Source organism: Pantherophis guttatus, chromosome 14, assembly GCF_059756535.1.
Source record: "Pantherophis guttatus breed Tessera chromosome 14, ASM5975653v1, whole genome shotgun sequence".
Classification (NCBI taxonomy): Eukaryota; Metazoa; Chordata; class Lepidosauria; order Squamata; family Colubridae; genus Pantherophis; species Pantherophis guttatus.
The window spans coordinates 23,096,667-23,117,438 of NC_142076.1; the positions used below are offsets into that span (position 1 = coordinate 23,096,667).

At 44.1% G+C, this 20,772-nt stretch overlaps 1 protein-coding gene across 8 annotated transcripts in view; it reads right to left on the minus strand.

The window, feature by feature from the left end:
* CREBBP (CREB binding lysine acetyltransferase) overlaps positions 1-20,772 on the minus strand; it is a 47,962-nt gene that overhangs the window by 14,192 nt on the left and 12,998 nt on the right. For 2 of the 8 annotated variants that reach the window (XM_087878780.1, XM_087878783.1), the window contains exons 10-20: positions 20,016-20,208; positions 18,705-18,758; positions 15,973-16,067; positions 15,447-15,635; positions 14,791-15,207; positions 13,843-14,022; positions 13,540-13,714; positions 12,925-13,043; positions 3,955-4,194; positions 2,570-2,658; positions 342-422 (exon numbers count right to left, since the gene is read on the minus strand). In XM_087878780.1, the coding sequence (XP_087734906.1) occupies positions 342-422; positions 2,570-2,658; positions 3,955-4,194; positions 12,925-13,043; positions 13,540-13,714; positions 13,843-14,022; positions 14,791-15,207; positions 15,447-15,635; positions 15,973-16,067; positions 18,705-18,758; positions 20,016-20,208 (1,832 nt within the window). Of the gene's footprint in view, positions 1-341; positions 453-2,569; positions 2,659-3,954; positions 4,195-12,924; positions 13,044-13,539; positions 13,715-13,842; positions 14,023-14,790; positions 15,208-15,446; positions 15,636-15,972; positions 16,098-18,704; positions 18,759-20,015; positions 20,209-20,772 lie in introns of all 8 variants that reach the window. The other 6 variants (XM_060684027.2, XM_087878782.1, XM_060684026.2 and 3 more) reach the window with 3 other exon arrangements.

Sequence of the window (20,772 nt, forward strand, 5' to 3'; positions counted from 1 at the left end):
AATGTGATGTTGAGAACAGGGTGTGCAATATGCTCATGGCTGAATGTGATTCGAATTGAACTCTTTTTAAACCGAACATTTATGAAATGTGCTCAGTATTGAGGATGGAAAATAAACAGCTGCCATGCCAGAAAATGGTTAAAGAAGCCTGATTCCACAGAGAGGGCAGGCACCTAATATGCAGCAAAGCGGCAGCTTAAGAATTTTCTGCAAATGTAAACAAGGCTATAGTGTATGAGAAGGTGTGCTTGCTGGCCTGCTACATTTGATATGCCTACACTGTAATTGAAACGGCTTCTTCCTTAGTTTATACTCAGCATGTACAAAACTGAAATACTTACGTTTGTGACTGGGCAGGGTCGTCACCCAGGGTAACGCTTTCGCCCTGGATTTCAGTAAAACATCTCTCACAGAAGTGATACCTGTCAGCGAGAAGGCCATATTTGGGTGAACTGGTCCATCAAAACACATAGCCACCCAAGCAATGGAACCACCAATCAGAGCAGAGCAGATCACCACGACGAAAGGGGGAGCGTTGTTTGTTGATTGATGGGCCAGTGTGGACAATGAAAAGGAAAAGAGGAGGGGAAGGGAAGGGAAGGGTTAGAAAACAGGGAAGAGGACAAACAGCACAGACAGAAGTAGTAAGACACAAACACCAAGACAACACAGAGCAGAAAGCCAAGGCAAAGTGCAGGTTAGCATTTGGTCTCATTCCACGGGTGATAAAGGAGAGCTCCAGAATCCCAGGCTTCTTGTGGGGTAGCCTCTGTTTAATCATGAAGTATCCTTTAAAGCAATCAGTTACTAAGTACGATGTTACTGCAGCCAAAGTAAGTTTATCGCAATATTTATGAATACAACAGAAATAGGAATAGTTTTAATACTGTCCATTGTACCAAACTGTGTTTGAAAGTTATATTAAATGTGGCCAACTGCTCAAATTAAATGCATACTATACAAACAAAATCAAGCTAATACTTTAAACAAGCATGTAACCAAAAAGCATTTTCCAGTCTATATTTATTTTATAAATGTAAGTGAACTATTTACATGGTTTATATTATAATACATCATAATGAAGTGATATATTAAGGTTTTGCAAACTGAAACAGACTTGTTTCCATTTTCTGTTAACAGAATGAAGCTGGTTAGCCAATGTTGTGCAACAATGAAGCCAATGTTGGTTTAAGGTAAGCAAAGATAAGTATAATTTGTATTTGAATAAGTCCGATCCACATTTTTACTTTTTAGAAAATTTGGAAGCAAAACTGTATCAATGTAAGACAAACTTGGCAACTGTATGGAAAAAGTTGAACTAAAATACAAAAACACACAAAGAACAAGTTACATTTTTAAAAACAAGAAAAGAAAAAGATATAGATATTCATGAGTATCTTTATAACAGCAACAGCAGTTCTGATCATCCCAATGAAATAACAATAGAGAGAATCCAAAGTAACATGGTGGCTAGTCTCCATGCTATTCAATTTTGCACTTGCTGAGCAATGACCACTATTGCCTTTTTGTGAAAATGGAGACTTTTAGAGATTATTTGGTTGAATCAATTTATTCAGTTTACAAAGAAATATCGAAGACTGATCTACAAAGAATAAAAAAAATGAGTCCCTAAGTCAGTCTCAAGAAGCTAAAGCATGCCTCCATCAATAATCATTTTGCCCCAAAACAGCAGCAGCAGCAGATTGCCTAGTTAAAGGCAAGGTTGATTCTACTACACCAGTAACCAAGATTATCCAGATGTTTTATCAAAGAGGGTCATCACAGCAGACCAAATCCAAATCTATTGCAATAAATTCCAATCACGTGTGTATCAAAGCCAAGCATCGACCATCTGCCCCTTTAGATGTTCTTTTCCTGAGAATTTTAGAAGCACTCTTTTTCTTCTGTTTACAAGACTCCCATTTTCCTTGCTAGAATAGAAGTTTGTGAGAGGGCACCCATATAGCCAGTGAGGCAAAGCATTTGTCGCACCCTCCTATTTGGGTAAAATCAGCCCTCAGAGTCAATGTGAGGACTGCAGGATATTCCATCTTTTTCAAAATAAACAGCTACAGAATTTTGGTGAACAATATTTCAACCCCTGCACAGAAAGCTGACCTCCCATAGGGTCACATGGTGTCTCCAAGCTGAATATAGCTCGGTGTTGTAGCCTGCCTTAGGCATCCTGTAGTAATGGCAGGCTGTAATAGCCTTGAGTCCTTCGGGAGTAGGGCGGTATATAAATCAAATAAAGATAAAGATAGTGGGACATGAGCAGGGAATGTAGGATTAGGCTTTCTTACACATTGGACAAAGCAAGATCACAGCATAGATGGCCATGATGTGGGAAGGAGAAAGCATTCATCTAATAACTAATCAACATTGATTTATTATTTCTGACCCCCCCCCCCCATTTCCTAAATAAATGAAAGTGGTCTCAGAAGTCACTGCATTTTCTAATATGAGGAAACTCCTTCCAGATTCCAACAGGAAGAAATGACAAGTACAAAAAATTAAATTAAATTTTAGCCCTTGCTTCTGACCTGGGCAGGAGGACACCAAGACTCACCTGTTCTGGTAGCTGTAGTAGGCAGCATCTCTGGGGATAGTGCACAGCTGCTTGCCATAGCAACACAATGTCTGAGGAGAAAATTCGTACTACAAAAGAAAAAAAAAATGGTATAGAGAACAGTTTGCTACAGAACAGAACTCTCTATATCAGGGGTGTCAAACTCGATTTCATTGAGGGCCGCATCAGGGTTGTATTTGACCTCGGAGAGGCTGAGGGGGCATGGTCAGGGGGTGTGGCCAGCTCGATGTCACTCCTGTCAGGGGCGCCTGTGGTGGCCCAAGCGCTCTGCCAGCGAAAACAGGCTCCCAACCTCCATTTTTGGCTGCCACGGCCTCCTGCAACCCTCTGCACATGGCTTACTTACTTTGCTCTGTTTTCACTGGCAGAGGGTTACAGGAGGCTGTGGTAGCCGGAAATGGAGCTCGGGAGCTTGTTTTCACTTGCTGAAGCACCACAGGCCGGTCCTTCGCTGTTTCCAGGGTGGCCCCGCGGGCCAGCTCTAAGTACCCAGAGGGCCGGATACTGCCCCCGGGCCTCGAGTTTGACACCCCTGCCCTATATGCATAAATAATAATTACTGTCATGGGGTCACTCTGTTCATGGCATTCAATCTGTAAAATTTAGAAACAAGCCTGTAGTTCATTAAGATCATTAAAGAATTTTTATTGGTCATCCAGAGATACCCTGTGATAAGACGGGCAGCCAATAAAGTTGATAAATAAGCACAAGGTCAAATAAGAATGCAGAGGTTAGCTGCTCCCTTACTAAAATATTACATTTATTAATCATTTGTATTGTAATAATATAATACGAAGGAGTTGGATACTATTTTTAATCTCCTCTTAATCGTTGGAATATTTGATTTTAAAATACATCAGATAAATAGGATATGAGCAGAACATTCTAAATACCAATTTAAGATTTCATATAAAATGCTTGGAATACAGATTTTTATGGCATTAAAATACTTTAGTTTTACGTAAAACATTTTCACTCATATGTATAGCAACAACAGTTCCACAGGATGTGTTGCACAGTTAATTTGCATATGGAGTGTGAATTATTTTATACTCAGTATAAAATGATTTAGAGCCCCTTTTGGAAAAAAAATCTTATAACATCAAAAAGGAGCTCATATAGTCCAGAAATGATGGGAACATCAAAAGTAGCTAAAGAAAATATAACAGCTCATATTGTGGAAAAGAAGCTTATTATTAAACTGATGTTATTATTTTAAAATGTTTGTAAATGCCATCATTTATACAATATATTACATCTGCTCAGAATCTTAGTTCAATATAAAACACTGGGCAAAACAAGAAAAAAGCATTTTCTTTTTCTTTGTAAACTTATATTCATAGATAGCATGAAATCAAACACACCTTGCGGCCACAACAGTATCCTAAAGACTGCATAACAGGATCAATTTCTTGTTCAAAGACTTCTGCAAGCTTAGTGCAAAATTTATAGACTCTTGATGTTTTGCGGTTGTAAAGCCAGGCATTATTGAACATTAGCCAGACATCATCCACATACTGCCACGGTTCTTGGTACTGCCCTGTATCCAACTTGCGTTTAATTGTAGAAAGGTCCATGGGGTTCTTCACAATGTCAAAATAATCCTTTGAATGTAAAAAGAAAGTAAAAAGATACATTAGGTCAGCCAAAGAACTGAAGAAGCTTCTTGGATGAGAAGCAAAACATCTTCAAGCAAGAACCAAAAAAGTCCAGCTGCCTTTTAAAAAAGCACCTTTGGGACAATCATGACCTGGATGACTGTGAATCTCCATAGACAATTAGGTCAGCTTGGCAGCTAAAATCTTGTAACTGACCAAGATTTTATGGGCAGAATATGAAGACAACTGTTCCTATTCCAATGACTTCCAGCTTTTCAATGATATATGACATACCAACTAGACAAAAATGTATGGCAGTTCTTGGAAGGAGAAAGACTCCATTACAGGAGAGAAAAGAGGAAAAAAAGACAAATGTTGCTCTTGTATGCAAACTTCTTTTCCTGTTTTGATGGTGGTAGAACTGGAGATGCACCATTTTCTTCAGCACAAAACAGGTGAAGTTGGAAACAGAGGGCAGCTGCTGGTAGAACTCGTGGAACCAGCTACTGCTACTGTGTTTCCCTGAAAATACGACCTACTCAGAAAGTAAGTCCTAGCTTGATTTTTACACGTGCGCCCAATATAAGCCCTATTCCCCCAAATAAGCCCTAATTAAGAAAAAACCCTCACTCCAGAGTGCACAGGTAAAAATTAAGCTAGAGTGAGGATTGGAGGGTGGTGGTTGTGGAGCTGCCCTACTACTTACCTTCGGATAGTTGCAGCCAGGCCTCGCATACCTCGGCCCATTTCTTTTGCTGCATCCAGCAAGGCTTTCCTGAAGGCCCCTATAGCCAATAACAGAGCTCCGGATCGATCTGAAGCTCTGTTATCAGCTTCAGGGGCCTTCAGGAAAGCCTTGCTCACCTAGCCGGACGAAGAAGTTCCTGAAGGCCTCGGATAATGAAAAAGAGGCCGGGGGCGACATGTGCAAGTGAGGCGAGTTAGTGGATGACATCCCCCCCCAAAATAAGACATGGTATCTTTTTGGAGGCAAAAAAATATAAGACAAGGTCTTATTTTCGGGAAAACATGGGTAGGCCATGTGAACTATCTAATCTCAACCTAGGACAGGGGTCTGCAACCTTAAACACTCAAAGAGCCATTTGGACCCATTTCCCACAGAAAAGAAATCACCGGGAGCCACACAACCTGGGTGGGTGTGGTCAACTCAACATCACGAACTCTGACCCAATCACATGAACCGCCCCCCAGCCATGCTTACCCAGGTTTTGTGGCTCCTGGTGTTACCTTAGTTAATTGCCCTTACCTTCTTAGGCCAGGCGAGGAGTGACTGGAAGGGGAGGGCGAGGGGCGGGGCCAGCCAGTGGTGGGTTCAGCGGACAGGGAGCCACAGCAGGGGGATGAAAGAGCCACATGCGGCTCTGGAGCTGCAGGTTGCAGACACCTGACCTAGGAGAACTGCAATTTAACAGTCTGAATTCTAGGCTGATCTGGCCAGATAGTGGTCTATGTTTGTAAAAAGAAGGAACTGAGCTTACTAGTCAATCTATGCCATTATCTATCTTCCAGAGTTTGGAAAGATCCTTCCCTTGAATCCCCCAGGAATGATACTAAGGAGATGAGGGGCTTTTCTCAGTTCCCATGCCAATTCCTGAGCTTGGAAAAAGGGGATCCTTATTGATGTCAATGTTCCAGAAGAACCCAACTCCAATTAAAAACTCAGAGACAGGCATTTTCTCAAAGTTCCCATTTATTAGAGTAGGTATATGTAGGTGTTAATATGGCTTCCAAAGCTGACAATTGAGATATCTCAATAAGGACCCCCTCCCCTTCCTCATTTTTCTATCACACATTAGATACTTGAAGACGTTTCATTATCTGAAGTTTCATTACCCAATATTAAAATCTAGTTAGATAATGAAATGTCTGCATGCAAACAACTAGTCTCAGAAAGCACAAAGGAATGAGCAGTAGTTGCACAGGAATTGCCCCACTTTCAAGACCTCAGAACATCTATTGGGTTTTTTACAGAGATCAAGATATGGGTCTGTTCTGGTTTTCACTGAGAGGAAAAGAGACCTGGTAATATTCCCAAAGCAAAGTAAATAATGCCAGAGTCTCTGTACTCTGCAGAGCCCTTTGACAGCTTTCTTGGTCTTCTAGAGGTCAAGTCCTTACAAACCATGCAGTATGTCTACTACCACACACTCATCATAGCTCTCTACCAACATTCAAAATTTTCTTAATATAAAATACAAAAATACAATAGAAATTAATAGCAAAATAAAGGAAAAAAGAAAAGTGTAGGGCAAAGGGAAAAGACAAAAAGCATTGAAAAGGAATCAGATGGGCTCTCTAATTAACAGATAGAAATATGCATAGTCAGAGGAAACCGGAAGCGTCGCGGCGAGACTGGCTGGAAATTAGCAGGCTCTGATGAGCCCAGCCTCGGACGACCAAGAGGAACAGGCAAGTTCCTCGGAAGGTCGGAGGCAGCTCTTTGATCTGGCAGCGGCGGCCATTAAAAACAACCACTTTGAAGCTGGGGCAACTGGAATAAGATTTTGTGCAGAAGCAGTGTTTGGACAGAGTATTGGTACCGGGTGAGTGACTAGCCAACTCACAGGTAAAAAAGGAAATTTCTTTAAAAAAACCAAAACTTTAAAACATCCCAAAGCAGCTGGCTGAGGAGCTGCCAGCTTCAGGAAGTGGCCCAACAGGCAGAAGCGACACACCCAGAAAGAGACTCCGGCCTTGCCCGGAGCCACCGTCCACTTGCTGCCCGCTCGCCCTTCGGCTTGGGTCGGGGCCCATGGACGCGCCATTCCCCGAGGCCCCGGAGCCTGCTCGACTGCCTCAACTGGGTCAGGGAATGCACCATTCCCTGACTCCGGCCTTGCCCCGGAGCTGCTGCCCGCTCGCTGCCCGCTCGCCCTTTATAAGCGCACACTGTTTATTTCATTCATTCATCAGCGGCAGGTTGGGTGTGCGCTTGCACAGCCAGCGTGCGGAACAGGGCAGCGATGGTGGCGGCACATTCAAGGAGGAGAGTGGCTCCGGTAACTTTCGGCTTGCCTTCCCTGGCAGCCACCCGCAGGAGAAAGTTAAGGACACGCTGCATGGCGAAGGGAGAGGGGGTGGTGGCTCCGGGGCAAAGCTGGTGTCGGGGAATGGTGCATTCCCCGACCCGGTTAAGGCAGGCGTCGAACAGGCAGCGGCTCCGGGGCCTCAGGGAATGGTGCGTCCCTGGGCCAAGGCTCCCGACCCAAGGCAAAGAGCGGGCGGACAGCGGCTCTGGGGCAAGGTCGGAGTCAGGGAATGGTGCATTCCCTGACCCGGTCGAAGCGGGCGGCGGCTCCAGGACCATGGGGAATGGCGCATCCCTGGGCCCCGGCCTGCAACCCAAAGCGAAGGGAGAGCGGGTGGCGAGCGGGTGGCAAAATAGAAATTTAAAAAGTTTTCCTACTGGGTTCTGTAGGCGTGGCTTGGTGGTGATGGGGTCTTGTGACTGAGTGGGCATGGCTGTGAGTGACATTGAGTTGGCCACACCCACTCAGTCACAGGACAACCCCCCCACCAAGCCACACCCACAGAACCGGTAGGGAAAAATTTTAGATTTTACCTCTGGCGTGAACCAATGAAGGGCAATAAAAAGTCAGAAACTTTGTTAGAGCACACAAAACAGGAAAAAAAGAATATAAATGAGAAACAAGAAAATGATATTGAAGGAAAAAGAATTGATGGCAAAATGTTAGATGATTACACTGGGATTTACAGTGGCATAAAAAGAACAGACAGGGGAGAATATTTTCCCCCCAAAAAAAAGCAATCTAAGGGAAGAGAAGGAAATGGGAAAAGATTGGGTAACAGCAGGGGGAGAATTATGCAAGTGATGGACTCAAAAGTTAGAGAAAGGATTCAGGAGAAAAGATATAATAAATATAAAAATAAAAAAAAAGAAGAGAAGAGAAGAAAATGGGATGAAAGGAGAAAATCATTAAGAAGTGGAATTCTGGTAAGACCAGGAGAAAATGGCTAAAAGGGGAAGAATAGTGGAAAGGAGGAAGGGAATTAAGATATATATTAGTAGATCTAAGGGAACTGTATTAATAATAGTAATTGTGAATGTAAAAAGTAAATATGATGTTTATTGTGTATTGTAAAATGGAACAGCAGATGAAATATGAAGTGGTAATTAGGTTAAATTATGAAAATAATTGAAATTTAAGATACAAAATTGAAATGTAAAAAACAAAAAAGGTGTTGGGGATTTTGAAATAATACGTTGCAAATGAGGAAATAAAATAATTAATGGATGCTATAATAGAAGCCAGGAATTAAGGACGGAGTGATACTGCTTATTATATATTAAGAAGAGATAAGATGTGGAAGATCAATTAAGTTAAAGGGTATCAATGTAAGAATTGAGTAAGATGAAGTTGATTGTTTATAACCAAAAAATGTGATGGGGATTATAAGAAATATATTTTATAAATGGAGAAATAAGATTGAAGCAATGCTAAGAAATTAGGATTTGAAGGCTGGATGGTGATATTGTTTATATATTAAGTATTGTGGGCCCCTTGCTGTGAGAGGGCGAGTTGGATGTCACTCTCATTGGATTGTATGCATCAGGACCCCTCCCGCTGTCGTGAGAGGACAGTGGAAGTACCAGTGGTGCCTCATCGAACAATACCTGCATGTTACATCTTCTCTTGAGACCCCTGATTATGCTCTGTGCCTCCATCGCTGTACCTGGAGATGTATACGACATTGGACCTTCTTGCGCTGCGAAATTCCCCCCTCTCACAGATATGGCCCTCTTCACTATCGAGGACCTACCTCAATGACGGGTTTTGGGACCCAGAGAGGTGGCATGTGAAAACTAGGGGGTTGAAGGGCTTTTTATCTAAATTTTTAGTTAAACTTTTAAGGGGCTCTAGGGAGGGGGAGGGTTTGATTGAAATGCGGGCTGTGGGTATGGGGGATAGCCCACCAAGGGGAGGGTTGGGTCTGGCAAGGAAGCGCGACGTGGGGGGTGGAGATCCCGGGGTCGAGGGGGGAGTCAGTTTGTCCAGATAGTGCTTTGAACATCAATACTGTGGGTGGGAGGGGTAGATATGGCGGGAGCAGGGGGCCATATCGAGTTAGGGGAGTGTGCACTCACTGTTTACGAGCAGTGGCGCGCTCCGGCCCCCAAGGCTCCACCCGTTCCCCAGGTTGCACAGACCCTCAGGGCCTGGGCCTTTGGCTGACGTTGTGCAATGCCAGGTCCGTAGTAAATAAAGCCCCCTTTATTTGTGATCTTTTCGTGAGGAGGGAGCGGACCTGGCAGGCATTACGGAGACCTGGTTGGGCCAGGAGGGGGGGTTCCCCTCGTTGAAATGTGCCCACCAGGTTTCCACACATTCCATCGGCCGAGGTCACAGGGCAGGGGCGGGGGGGCTAGCGGTTATCATTAAAGGAGGTCTGAGACCGAGGGAGGCCACTGTTCCTCAGATGGCCGGCTGTGAGTCCCTCCTTGTGAAGTGGGGTCATGGGGTTCAGATGGGTTTGCTAATCACGTACCTGGCTCTCTGCCACGTGGCAGCAGCCCTGCCCGAGCCACTCAACGTTATCGCCGCGGTGGCGATTGATACCCCCCGACTTATGGTCATGGGGGATTTCAACCTGCCATCTGTGGGTGAGACGTCGGAGGTGGCTCGGGAGTTCATGGCTTCCATGACAGCTATGGACCTGACCCAGCTAACTCATGGCCCTACCCACATGGGGGGAAACACGCTGGATCTGGTTTTTGTCTCTGGACAGTGGTTGAGTGATCTTGAGATAGGGGATATAGTCACCGAACCCTTGTCATGGTCGGATCACTCTCTCCTTCGCCTTGACCTTCGAACCGCTGCACCCCGCCGCAGGGAGGCGGAGCCGGTAAGATGGTTCCGCCCCAGGCGCCTGATGGAACCTGATAGGTTCCAGATGGAGCTTGGGCCATTCCCTGAGGCTCTGGCACACGCCTCGACTAGTGACCTAGTAGCCGCCTGGGATAGGGCGGCCGCTGGAGCTCTGGATCGGGTTGTGCCTTCACGGCCTCTGACCCGGCGCCGATCTCACCTGGCTCCTTGTTTTACCGAGGTGGTGAGGGAGATGAAGCGCCGGAAAAGACGTCTAGAGAGTAGTTGGAGGGCCAGTCTTTCTGAATCCGACTGGACACTGGTAAGATCTCATATTAAGAATTACCTAGTGGCAATAAAAGCAGCAAAAAGTACATATTTTGCCGCTCTTATTGCGTCATCAGATAATCGCCCAGCCGCCCTGTTTAGGGTGACCTGCTCCCTGCTCCACCAGGAAGCGCGGGAGGACCCCTTGGAGGGTAGAGCCGAGGATTTTGTTCAGTATCTGTATGACAAAATCACTCAGATTCGGGAAGGCCTGGACTCCGACTGGGTAGTGTCAGGGGGGATGACTGCGGCAGGTCTTGAGAATGTTATCTGGGATGAGTTTGATCCTGTGACCCCTGACGACGTGGACAGGATTCTGGGTGGACTGAACGCGACCACATGTTTATTGGACCCGTGCCCCTCCTGGTTAGTGCTGGCTTCTTGGGAGGTGACGTGAGGCTGGCTCCAGGGGATTATAAATGCTTCACTGGGTGAGGGTGACTTCCCCACTGCCTTGAAAGAGGCGGTGGTGAGGCCTCTCCTCAAGAAGCCTTCCCTAGACCCGGCACTGTTGGCTAATTATCGTCCGGTCTCCAACTTTCGCTTTGTGGCGAAGGTTGTCGAGAGTGTGGTTGCGCGACAATTCCCCCAGCATCTGGATGAAACGACGTATCTGGATCCGTTCCAGTCGGGCTTCAGGCCTGGGTACAGCACGGAAACAGCATTGGTCGCGTTGGTTGATGATCTCTGGAAGGCTCGGGATAGGGGTTGCTCCTCTGTCCTGGTCCTATTAGACCTCTCAGCGGCTTTTGATACCATCGACCATGGTATCATGCTGCACCGGTTGGAAGAGTTAGGGATGGGGGGCACTGTGCTGCGGTGGTTCTCCTCCTTTCTCTCCGACCGATGGCAGTCTGTGTTGGCAGGGGGGCAGAGGTCGACCCCGAGGCCCCTCATATGTGGGGTGCCACAAGGGTCAGTCCTCTCGCCCCTTTTGTTCAACATTTATGTAAAGCCGCTGGGCGAAATCATCCGTGGTTTCAGGGTGAAGTACCACCAGTACACTGATGACACCCAGCTGTACATCTCCACCCCGGACCACCCCAACGATGCCCTTGAAGTGATGTCCCGGTGTCTGGAGGCCGTGCGGTTCTGGATGGGGAGAAACAGGCTCAGGCTCAGGCTCAACCCATCCAAGACCGAGTGGCTGTGGTTTCCGACGTCCCGATATAGTCAGTTGATGCCATCGCTGACTATTGGGGGCGAATCGCTGGCCCGCACGGAGAGGGCTCGCAACTTGGGCGTCCTCCTGGATTCACGGCTGTCTTTAGAAGAGCATTTGACGGCCGTGACCAGGAGGGTTTTTCATCAGGTTCGCCTGATTCGCCAGTTGCGTCCCTTTCTGGATCGGGACTCCTTACACACAGTCACTCATGCCCTCGTCACTTCCCGCCTGGACACTCTCTACATGGGGCTCCCCTTGAGAAGCACTCGGAGGCTCCAAGTGGCGCAGAGTGCGGCCGCGCAGGAGGTTACGGGAGCGACATGGCGCTCCCATGTAACACCTCTCTTGCACGAACTGCACTGGCTCCCAGTGGTCTTCCGAGTACGCTTCAAGGTTTTGGTTACCACCTTTAGAGCGCTCCATGGCTTAGGACCTGGCTACTTACGGGACCGCCTACTACCACAAATAGCCTCCCACCGCCCGGTACGCTCTCATAGAGAGGGGCTCCTCCGGGTACCGTCGGCCAAACAGTGTTGACTGGCGGCCCCCAGGGGGAGGGCCTTCTCTGTGGGGGCACCCACTATCTGGAACGAGCTCCCCCCGGAGATACGGAGGATCCCGGATCTGCGCACTTTCCGCCGCGCTCTTAAGACCTTCCTATTCCAGCAAACTGGCCTGGCCTTACCTTTTCCCCCCTTTTCTTTTAAATTGAAAATTTTAAATCTGTTTTTAAATTATTGGGATGTTTTAAATTTGTCTCGGGCTAAATTGTTTAATCTGGTTTTATTTTTGCTTTTAAATTTTTGTATTTATATATTTTATTTTTGTGCCTGTTCACCGCCCTGAGTCCTTCGGGAGTAGGGCGGTATATAAATCTAATAAAAGAAAAAGAAAGAAAAAGAAAGAAAGAATTAAGAAGAGGTTAAGATAAAATAAAAAATAGAGAAAAAAGAATATTATGGCAGAAAATTTTATGATTTTATAAATTGGATGTTTTAATCTGTGTTTTCGGCCAAAATATTTAATAATTTTAAGGGATTTTTAATATTTGTATTATCTGTATTTTATCTTGGCTGTTCACCGCCCTGAGTCCTTCGGGAGTAGGGCGGTATAGATATTTGATTAAATAAATAAATAAATAAATAAATAAATAAATAAATAAATAAAAATGAAATATGCAAATTGTATCTGGAAAAAATAAAAAAGAAGATTGGATTAGATTATAAAAATCAATATATAATTATGTTATAAGTTGTAAAAGATGTGACCTGGTCAATACTCTGTTCATAAAATATGTATGTAAAAGAAAAATGTAATAAAACTTGTCTAAAAAAAAGAAAAGAAATATACATAGCCAGAAGAAATCAGCTAATTTCCGTCTGTTTACTCACTCACCGGAATACCTAGAAGTTGAGGATCCACAGGCTGTCTGAAAGGTAACGATTCTGGATCCTGACGATACAAAGCTTCCAGGGTAGGCATGAGGGCCTGGCGCAATTCTTCAGGTTTAAAGACTGTTAAATAAAAACCTTCTTATTATCCATCTATCCCTTCATCCCTCCCAACACTTCTACACTGCTCTAAATTTCCATAATTCAAGGCATTTTACTTAAGAATTTATGCAATCAACCACGAGTTATTTCTATATTTCTCAAGAAATTTTTTAGTCTTCACAAATTTCATTGAAGAAATTTAATTACAAAAAAATGCAATAATCCCTAACCCCTTGCTCAGGTAGCTTTAAGAAAGATAAAATAAATATTGTTGAAGAAAGGATCAGTAAATGATAACTAAAGCTAAAAAAATATGATCCTACCCATATACCTTTCCCTCCAGAGATTAAGGACAAGCCACAAGGATTAGCTATCAATTAGCCCTGCTTCTCTTCTCCATGGTACCTGGATGGCTGATCTAATGCAAGGAAGGCTTAGGCCTGACTGCACAAGAGGCTTGACTGTTTTGCTGTCCAGGCTCAGAAGATATCCCAGAATTACAGAGATGCAGACTTACTTTTTTTCCGTGACTGAGATGGTGATGTAGACTGCGATATGGTGCCATTGCTGTTCACATCTTCCTCCTCTTTTAGCTCTGATTTTTTTCCTTCTATCTCCATTGACTCTTGCTTGCAATCTACCCCACTAGTTTCTTCTTTGGTTCCTGCAGGTCCTGATATGTCCTCCTCCAACTAAAAAGCAAAGGGGAAGTAGGATATTTCTCTCCAGTGAACCTTCTAGATTGTCCATTTTTTTCAAGTAAGCAAGAGTAGATCATGCCTTTTATTAATCTATTGATAATGACTTGGTTCTCAATTACCTCTGGTTTTGGCTCCAGCTGAGCCTCAACATAGTCTGAATCAGCTTTTTCCATCGTGACTTCTGCTTTATTTTCTTGCATTTGTGTTTCCTGACCAAGTTGCTGGGCACTGACATCAGCACTGGCAACAGAAGCTGGTGTAGGTATCCTATTGTCTGTACTTGCTGCTGCTTGGGATAGCTGGAAAGAGAGGGAGGGATGAAGGGAAGGAAGGAAGGAAGGAAGATATGAAAACCTGGCTTTACAGAATGGCACTAAATCTGCAACATTAAACTGAGATGGCTGTCCATAAATATCGCTATATGGTGAATTTGCTTTACGTACCCATCTTAGAATCCTCAATAGGAAGTTAACGTAAGTCAGAGAGCCATCTGCTTTCCAACCTGTTTACTGTAAGCTGCCTAATAATATGTTTGAAGGATTGTGGCAGAGTTTAAGAAGGGATTGCTCTGTCCACTGTACACGTGAAGCACTTGCAGAAGAGCAATTGTTTTGGTGTGCCATAAGAAAGCTACAACAATGCCCTTGAAAAACAACACATGCAGAAAGATCTGAATCTTGTAAACTTCCAATTTAGAGCTCTTAAGGAAAGTTCAGAAATGGTAGATGATGCAAAATGTAAAGGTGCTAGCTGGAACCATCTGCCAATCAATGCTAAAACATCTGTTGTGACCAATTAAAGTGCTTCACCATTAAGCTCTTTATGGCAAACAATCAAAGATGGCAAGCAGCAATTAAAGGTTGCCTGTAAAGAGTCACATTCTGTCAGCCCCTTGATGGCATTTGGGATGAGGTACAAACAGTCTACTTTAAAAAAAAAATTAAATGGCTTGCTTTTGCCCAATATCACAAGTTTGGATAGTGATGCTTCACTTGCTGTTTGGTTTCTAAGAGCTTCCAATTGAAAGGCAGCAGAAAGCCCAGACAGGGAAAAGATGAAACACTTACCGGAGTACTGGGCGCCTGAGTTGACAATGGTGGTGGCAGTGGCTGCAGGGGTTGTGGGGTGGGTACAGATGGAGGATGCACGGGGGTCTGAGGCTGGGGGGTGACCTGAGCTGGTGTTGCCAGTTGCCCCGAAGGGGTGCTTTGCATCTGCATGGCGTTGGGAACTGAGCCAGCAGCTGGAGTGGGACCTTGGCCTGATGAGGAGGCAGGGGTGGACGGCTGGGCAGGCACAATTGACTGTGGTGGAGTAAGTCCCGGTGGGGTTTGGTGTGGAAGAGATGGCACTCCAGCCACTGTGGATAATGGAGGTGCGGCTTGATGAAGGGGTGACTGGCTCACTGGAGGACACGAGAGCTGATTGTTTTGTGATCCCAGTAAGGTAACTGAATTAGGAACAGCACTGCCAGGAAGTTGACCCTGTTAGAAAAACCTACACTTAACAGGATATATAAAAATTCATCTAATTCTTGTGCGCATACTGAGACACACAAATACATCATGTTTTCTTCTTGTGCAAACAACAGCCACTGTGCTATCCATTCCCCACAACTAGAATTTAGTTAAGATTCCATATTTTGCAAACAGGTACCCAAAAGTTATTGAAACGAATTTGCCAGAAAAAAATCAAATAAATTTTGGTTTACTGCAAAACTTACCTGTACTACGCCAGCCTGTGCCGCTGGCTTCCCTAGGGCTGTACTGTTGACATTCAAAACTCCACTAGAGGCAGAAAATTGATTCTGGGGCAGGAATTGGGTTTGGCTGGTGGGCTGACCCAAGAGGTTGCCAGAATGAGCTCCCATCGCATTTTGAGACTGAGGCATTCGGGAAGGAGACAAAGCCATCTAGTAAACAAAACAATCTACTTGTATTATGATTCTGGATCACAGGTTTCAGAAGGCCCAGATAATAACTACAACAGGAAGAATGGCTTTGTAGTGAAACACTGAACCAAACACAATGCTCTTTTAAATGGCTTACACTGAATATTTCCCAGGTTCTCTTGTGTAATAGAGAGAGCTGGGTGAGATCAGAAAATCAGTAAATATTGCAATAAAATGCATTAACTGAAAATTCCAATACGGCAATAATGGAAAGGATGCAAAGCAACCAATAGCTGAATTGACTTTCTGAAAGTATTCTACAAACTGAACAATGAAAGAAAAATAATATAATACGAACCGTCGAAACAGAGGCCATGGAGTTCATCTGAACAGGGTGATTCAGTGGAGAAGTCGCACGAGGCCCGACTGATGCTGGGGGCATTTGGGCATTCCCTATGGACATGGAGTTAAACTGATTCACTCCTGCAAAATGTACCCCCAAAACAGCTCATTAGACACACAATGTCCGAGCCCCGCTCAGACCTCAAACAGGCAGGAAAACCAGGTAAACAACCAGGAAGAAACAACAAAGAACACTTTTGAGAGAACACTGCTGGGAGCCCAATGGAATCCAATTATCATAAGTGGGATTCAACTGGATCTTTAGCAGTCAGGCTTCTGGCCTAGATAGGGGAATGAAACCACTCCGGTTGCCCTCACAGATGACTAGTGGTGGGATGATACAGAACAGATATTCCCTTTCTTTAGGTAAAGCCACAATGGGCACAGCTGAAGTGACATTGGGCAAAAGTCCTTTAGCTGCGGAGCTAATGGACTGTTCAATTGCAATTCCTCAGCTGGACTGCTACGTGGTGCCAGGAGGTTCAGAAAAGAACACTTTTGCAATGCCTTTGAAAGTAACTGTTGCCTTGTGTGAGTGAGGCTGAATTATTTTCAGTGATTATTTTTTTATAATAAAATAATTCATTGAGCTTGAATTATTTTATTATCATTGCAATTTTCCTTTCCTTGGGAACTGGCAGAAGAAGAGGCATGTCACAAGTGTTTCAAAGTACATCCCCTTTCTTCCTATTTTTAACATGACTTCTATGTAACTCCACCTATGAAAGGAGAGTTTTTACTTAATGCAGGGAGAGATCAAGTTTAATAAAACTATTTTGCCTGAAATACTGCTGACTCTGATAAATCTCTAATTCAGTTCTAAGTGGTAGTGACCCACAGCTACCGTTTTTTTTGGAGTATAAGACACACCTTTTTCCCCCCTAAAAGGGGGTGAAAATTTAAGGGCGTCATTTATTTATTTATTTATTTATTTATTTATTTATTTATTTATTTATTTATTTATTTATTTATTGCGATTTATATGCCGCCTTTCTCCCTAGCGACTCAAGGCGGCTTACAAAATGACAACTTCAATACAAATCACAATACAATACCAAATTAAAATCAGTAACCCAATTAAAAAACGATTTAAAATTATACCAGTGTACCCCCAAACGGATCAGTTTAATTGGCGGAAGAGCCACGTCTTCAGCTCGCGACGGAAGGAAAGAAGGTCAGGCGCTGTCCTGAGCTCAGTGGGCAATCCATTCCAGAGGGTCGGGGCTCCCACAGAGAATGCCCTCCCCCTGGGGGTCGTCAGCCGACATTGTTTGGCCAACGGCACCCTGAGGAGGCCAACTCTGTGAGAGCGCACAGGACGATGGGAGAACGGCTGGAGATGGTCTGCAAGTACCCCAGGCCTAAGCCATTATACACCGAATGTAGCCCTGCCCACCCACCGGCCCCCACCCTTTGGCCTCTGCCTCGCAGCAGCTACCTCCTTGCAAGCAAACAGTAAGAAAAAACAGCTCTTTTCAGCTTCAGCACAGCCTAATTAGCACAAGTTGATTGGATTGGCATCCCGACTCTCAGTTGATTTGCTCCCAGCTGTTTTAGGAAGGGCTCTACTGCTTGCTGCAAAGAGGTAAATTGCTGGAGCAGATTTTTTTTTTCCCTTGTGCTAATCAAACTATGCTGAAAACGAAAATGAAAATAAAGCAGGCTGTTTGCTTTAACGAGGCAAAATTGCTCGGAGGCAGAGGCAGATTTCTTTTTCTTCTTTTCCTCACCAAAAAAGGTAGGTGCGTTTTATACTCCGGTGCATCTTATACTCCGAAAAATGCAGTATTTGAAAAAAAAATCAAGGATCTGTTTTCATATTTTTCATGCACGACGACTGCTTTGGGCCTTCCTTTATTCCGCCTGTGCCTTTACTTTAGACCCTTGTGATGGAAAGTACAGTGTTTCTGCAGAGTTGTTAAACTCTGGAGATCGTGCCACAAGGTGCCGATTTGTGTAAGAGCTTGCTGAGGGCACAGCATCCGTTTGAAAGACAGTGCAAAAATTCCAGAAGAAGCTTTGCTTTGATGAAGATTCAGGCTAAGTGTCGCCCTGAAGATTCACACAACAACGCGTGGCCAAATGCATACCTATTTCCTTTTTAAAAAAACTATTAATTCTGTTTCCTTGCAGAGGCCCATAAGATTAAAGCTGATTTTTGCAGTTTTATCATATTTGTTGATCCCATAATGCTGCTCTTCCTAAAGTCTCATTAGAAAGTTTCCATGTGCTTTTCATCAGACTTTACAGAACATAGATGCTACCTTTTCATCATCAGCAATTTTGAAATTTCTGCAAGGACAGTTGATTTCAGTATATCTCAATTTAATACACCATTTGGGAGAAAGGAATGTCTGTTAAATCTGAATTTAACAAATGGACATAATTTATGTCATTTGTGTGATCATGTGAATGGCATAAACTGATTCAAATGATGAAAAAACATAATTATGCTATTTAATAAACAACATAAATTGCTTCAGAAGCAACAGACAGTGAACTCCCAAGTAAAATTTGGAGGTCTAGAAAATCAAGAACTTACTGGGAGATTATCAAGCAAACTGACTTGGGATAGAATGTTATTGGAACAGGTGGCATAATTGGAGAGGCTAGGTAGGGTATCCTAGCTGAAAGCAAAAGCCACAGCAGAGATGCTGAGTAAAAGAGGAAGCAATGGATGTTAAATACCTTGAGAGGCTTGCATACGGCCCAGAGGCACACTTGGCATGGATATAGGCCCATCTGGAAAAGAATAAATGAACGTTAAACTCTGATTGAATTCTAAGTTACGTTAGAATTATTTGAGGCAACATGTTTTAAAAATGATTAATTATTCATAAAATCAGAACATTAAAAATTGCAGATGGTGCCATCATCTTAAAAGATGGATTCTCCTGTCAGTCTCCCACACAAGTACATAAGGAATAAGTAGCAGTTTTACCAACTGGAGAGATTCCCAAGGGTAATAGTGTTTGTTTATTTACTAGATTTTTAAAAATCCTGTATGACACGTGTTAGCCAGGGATCACCAAGGTGGTTGGCTGCCTCTGTGAAAGGAATTTTTTCGGGTGGTGTTATTTTTACCTACGGGACGCCTGAATGGTAGTAGGCAATCAGGAGAGGCTCCTTTCTTGTCCCTTCCGCAGTTTATTCGCTCACAGGAATCTATCCGCCGAGCTGCCGACCTCAGTGGTGCACAGGCCCAGCGTCTTACGTGAGCCACTGCGGCCCCAATCCTGCCCTTATTACTTTATAAGTAATTCACGGTAGCAGGCATAACTTTCCTTCTTCCTCCCACTTTCCCCACCACAACCACCGTGAGAGGTGGCCTGGGCTGAGAAAGACCGGCCCAAAGTCACCCAGCCGGCTTTCATGCCAAAGGCAGGACTAAAACTCACCCTCTCCTGGGTTCTAGGCTAGCATCTTCACCATGAAACCAAACCTGTATACTCCAAACGCTACATCTGTTACACTGTGGGAGGTGCCATGGTGGTAAACCTTGCTTCTCGCACTATTAAGCAAACATCTAACAGAAGCTATAAGCAACGTGGGAGCCTGGTCTAAACTTCTCCAGCCTCCACCTCAGATGAGGTCATGCGCTCCCTACATTGATACCTGAAGGCAGCAACAGAGCCATGCATAACAAAGTCAAGCAATCCATTTGGGAAGGAAGTGCTGAGAAAGATGCTCTGGCTCATCTTCATCTTTATGCTGGGAAAGGATCATATTGTCTGCTTAAGAAAATTCATTCGGGGATGCTAGGGAGGCACAACATCAGGACTTCCTTTCCAAGGGAGGAGGTCCAGCAAATGTCATCTCTTCAAAATTTCAGAAAATGGTTATAGCTCTATAGGAAAATTCAAATTTGATCCTGCTTCCCCGTGGTTTTAGAAATTTTCATTTTTAAAAACTTGTTAAGATGGGATTTTTGAATGCAAAAAGATAAAAAGGAGAAGTAGCAAGGTCTTTCCTGCTCTGTATTTTTAGTGAATCACTTACTGGGAGGTCTCACAGGCTGCGCTTGACCCACAGTTGCTGCCACCGGTGGAATGCCAGGAGGTTGAGACCCAGGGGCTTGTAAGGCTGGCTGATTACCCAAGATCCCTTGCTTATGCAAACGAGACCTCCGTTTTTCTTCTAGCTCTTTTTGTATCTTATATATTTTCTCTGCTAATAAATGGTAATATTCATCCTGAAAAAAGAAAATTTTAGGATCAGGTGAGCAGATTGAAGTTATAATTTGAATCCATTTTCGTACATGAATAGTGACCATTTGAAGCAGCCATCTCATGAAGCCGAGTACCTAAGCTGAAAAAATACTTCCTGAAATTTGGCACAACAGAGTCTCTAGATGAAAGACAGGCAATGTATCATCCTCCAGATGATGCTTGATATGATCACCTACGACCTAAAATGGAGGATGATAGGAATTTAAATCTAACATCTGGACAGCTTGAGCAAGCTGATGCAATACAGTTGATTTAACCAGTCAAAGCCCTTCTGGAAATGTTGTGCCCGATAAACATGCTGGCCAGATCTCATCTTCTCACACAGGTATGTAAGACAAAGAATCGAGCCTGGCTCCTTTTCCTGGCAATGGTACTGCCACGACCCTTTTCAACTTCTCCTGTTCTAGGATTTCCTGGCAGTCTCCTGTTCAAGGGCTACCAGAAATTGTATGTAGCTTTAGATTCCTACAGTAACATAAAAATACTGTGACATTCCAGACTTCTTCACTTTAGAAGAAGATGTTCCT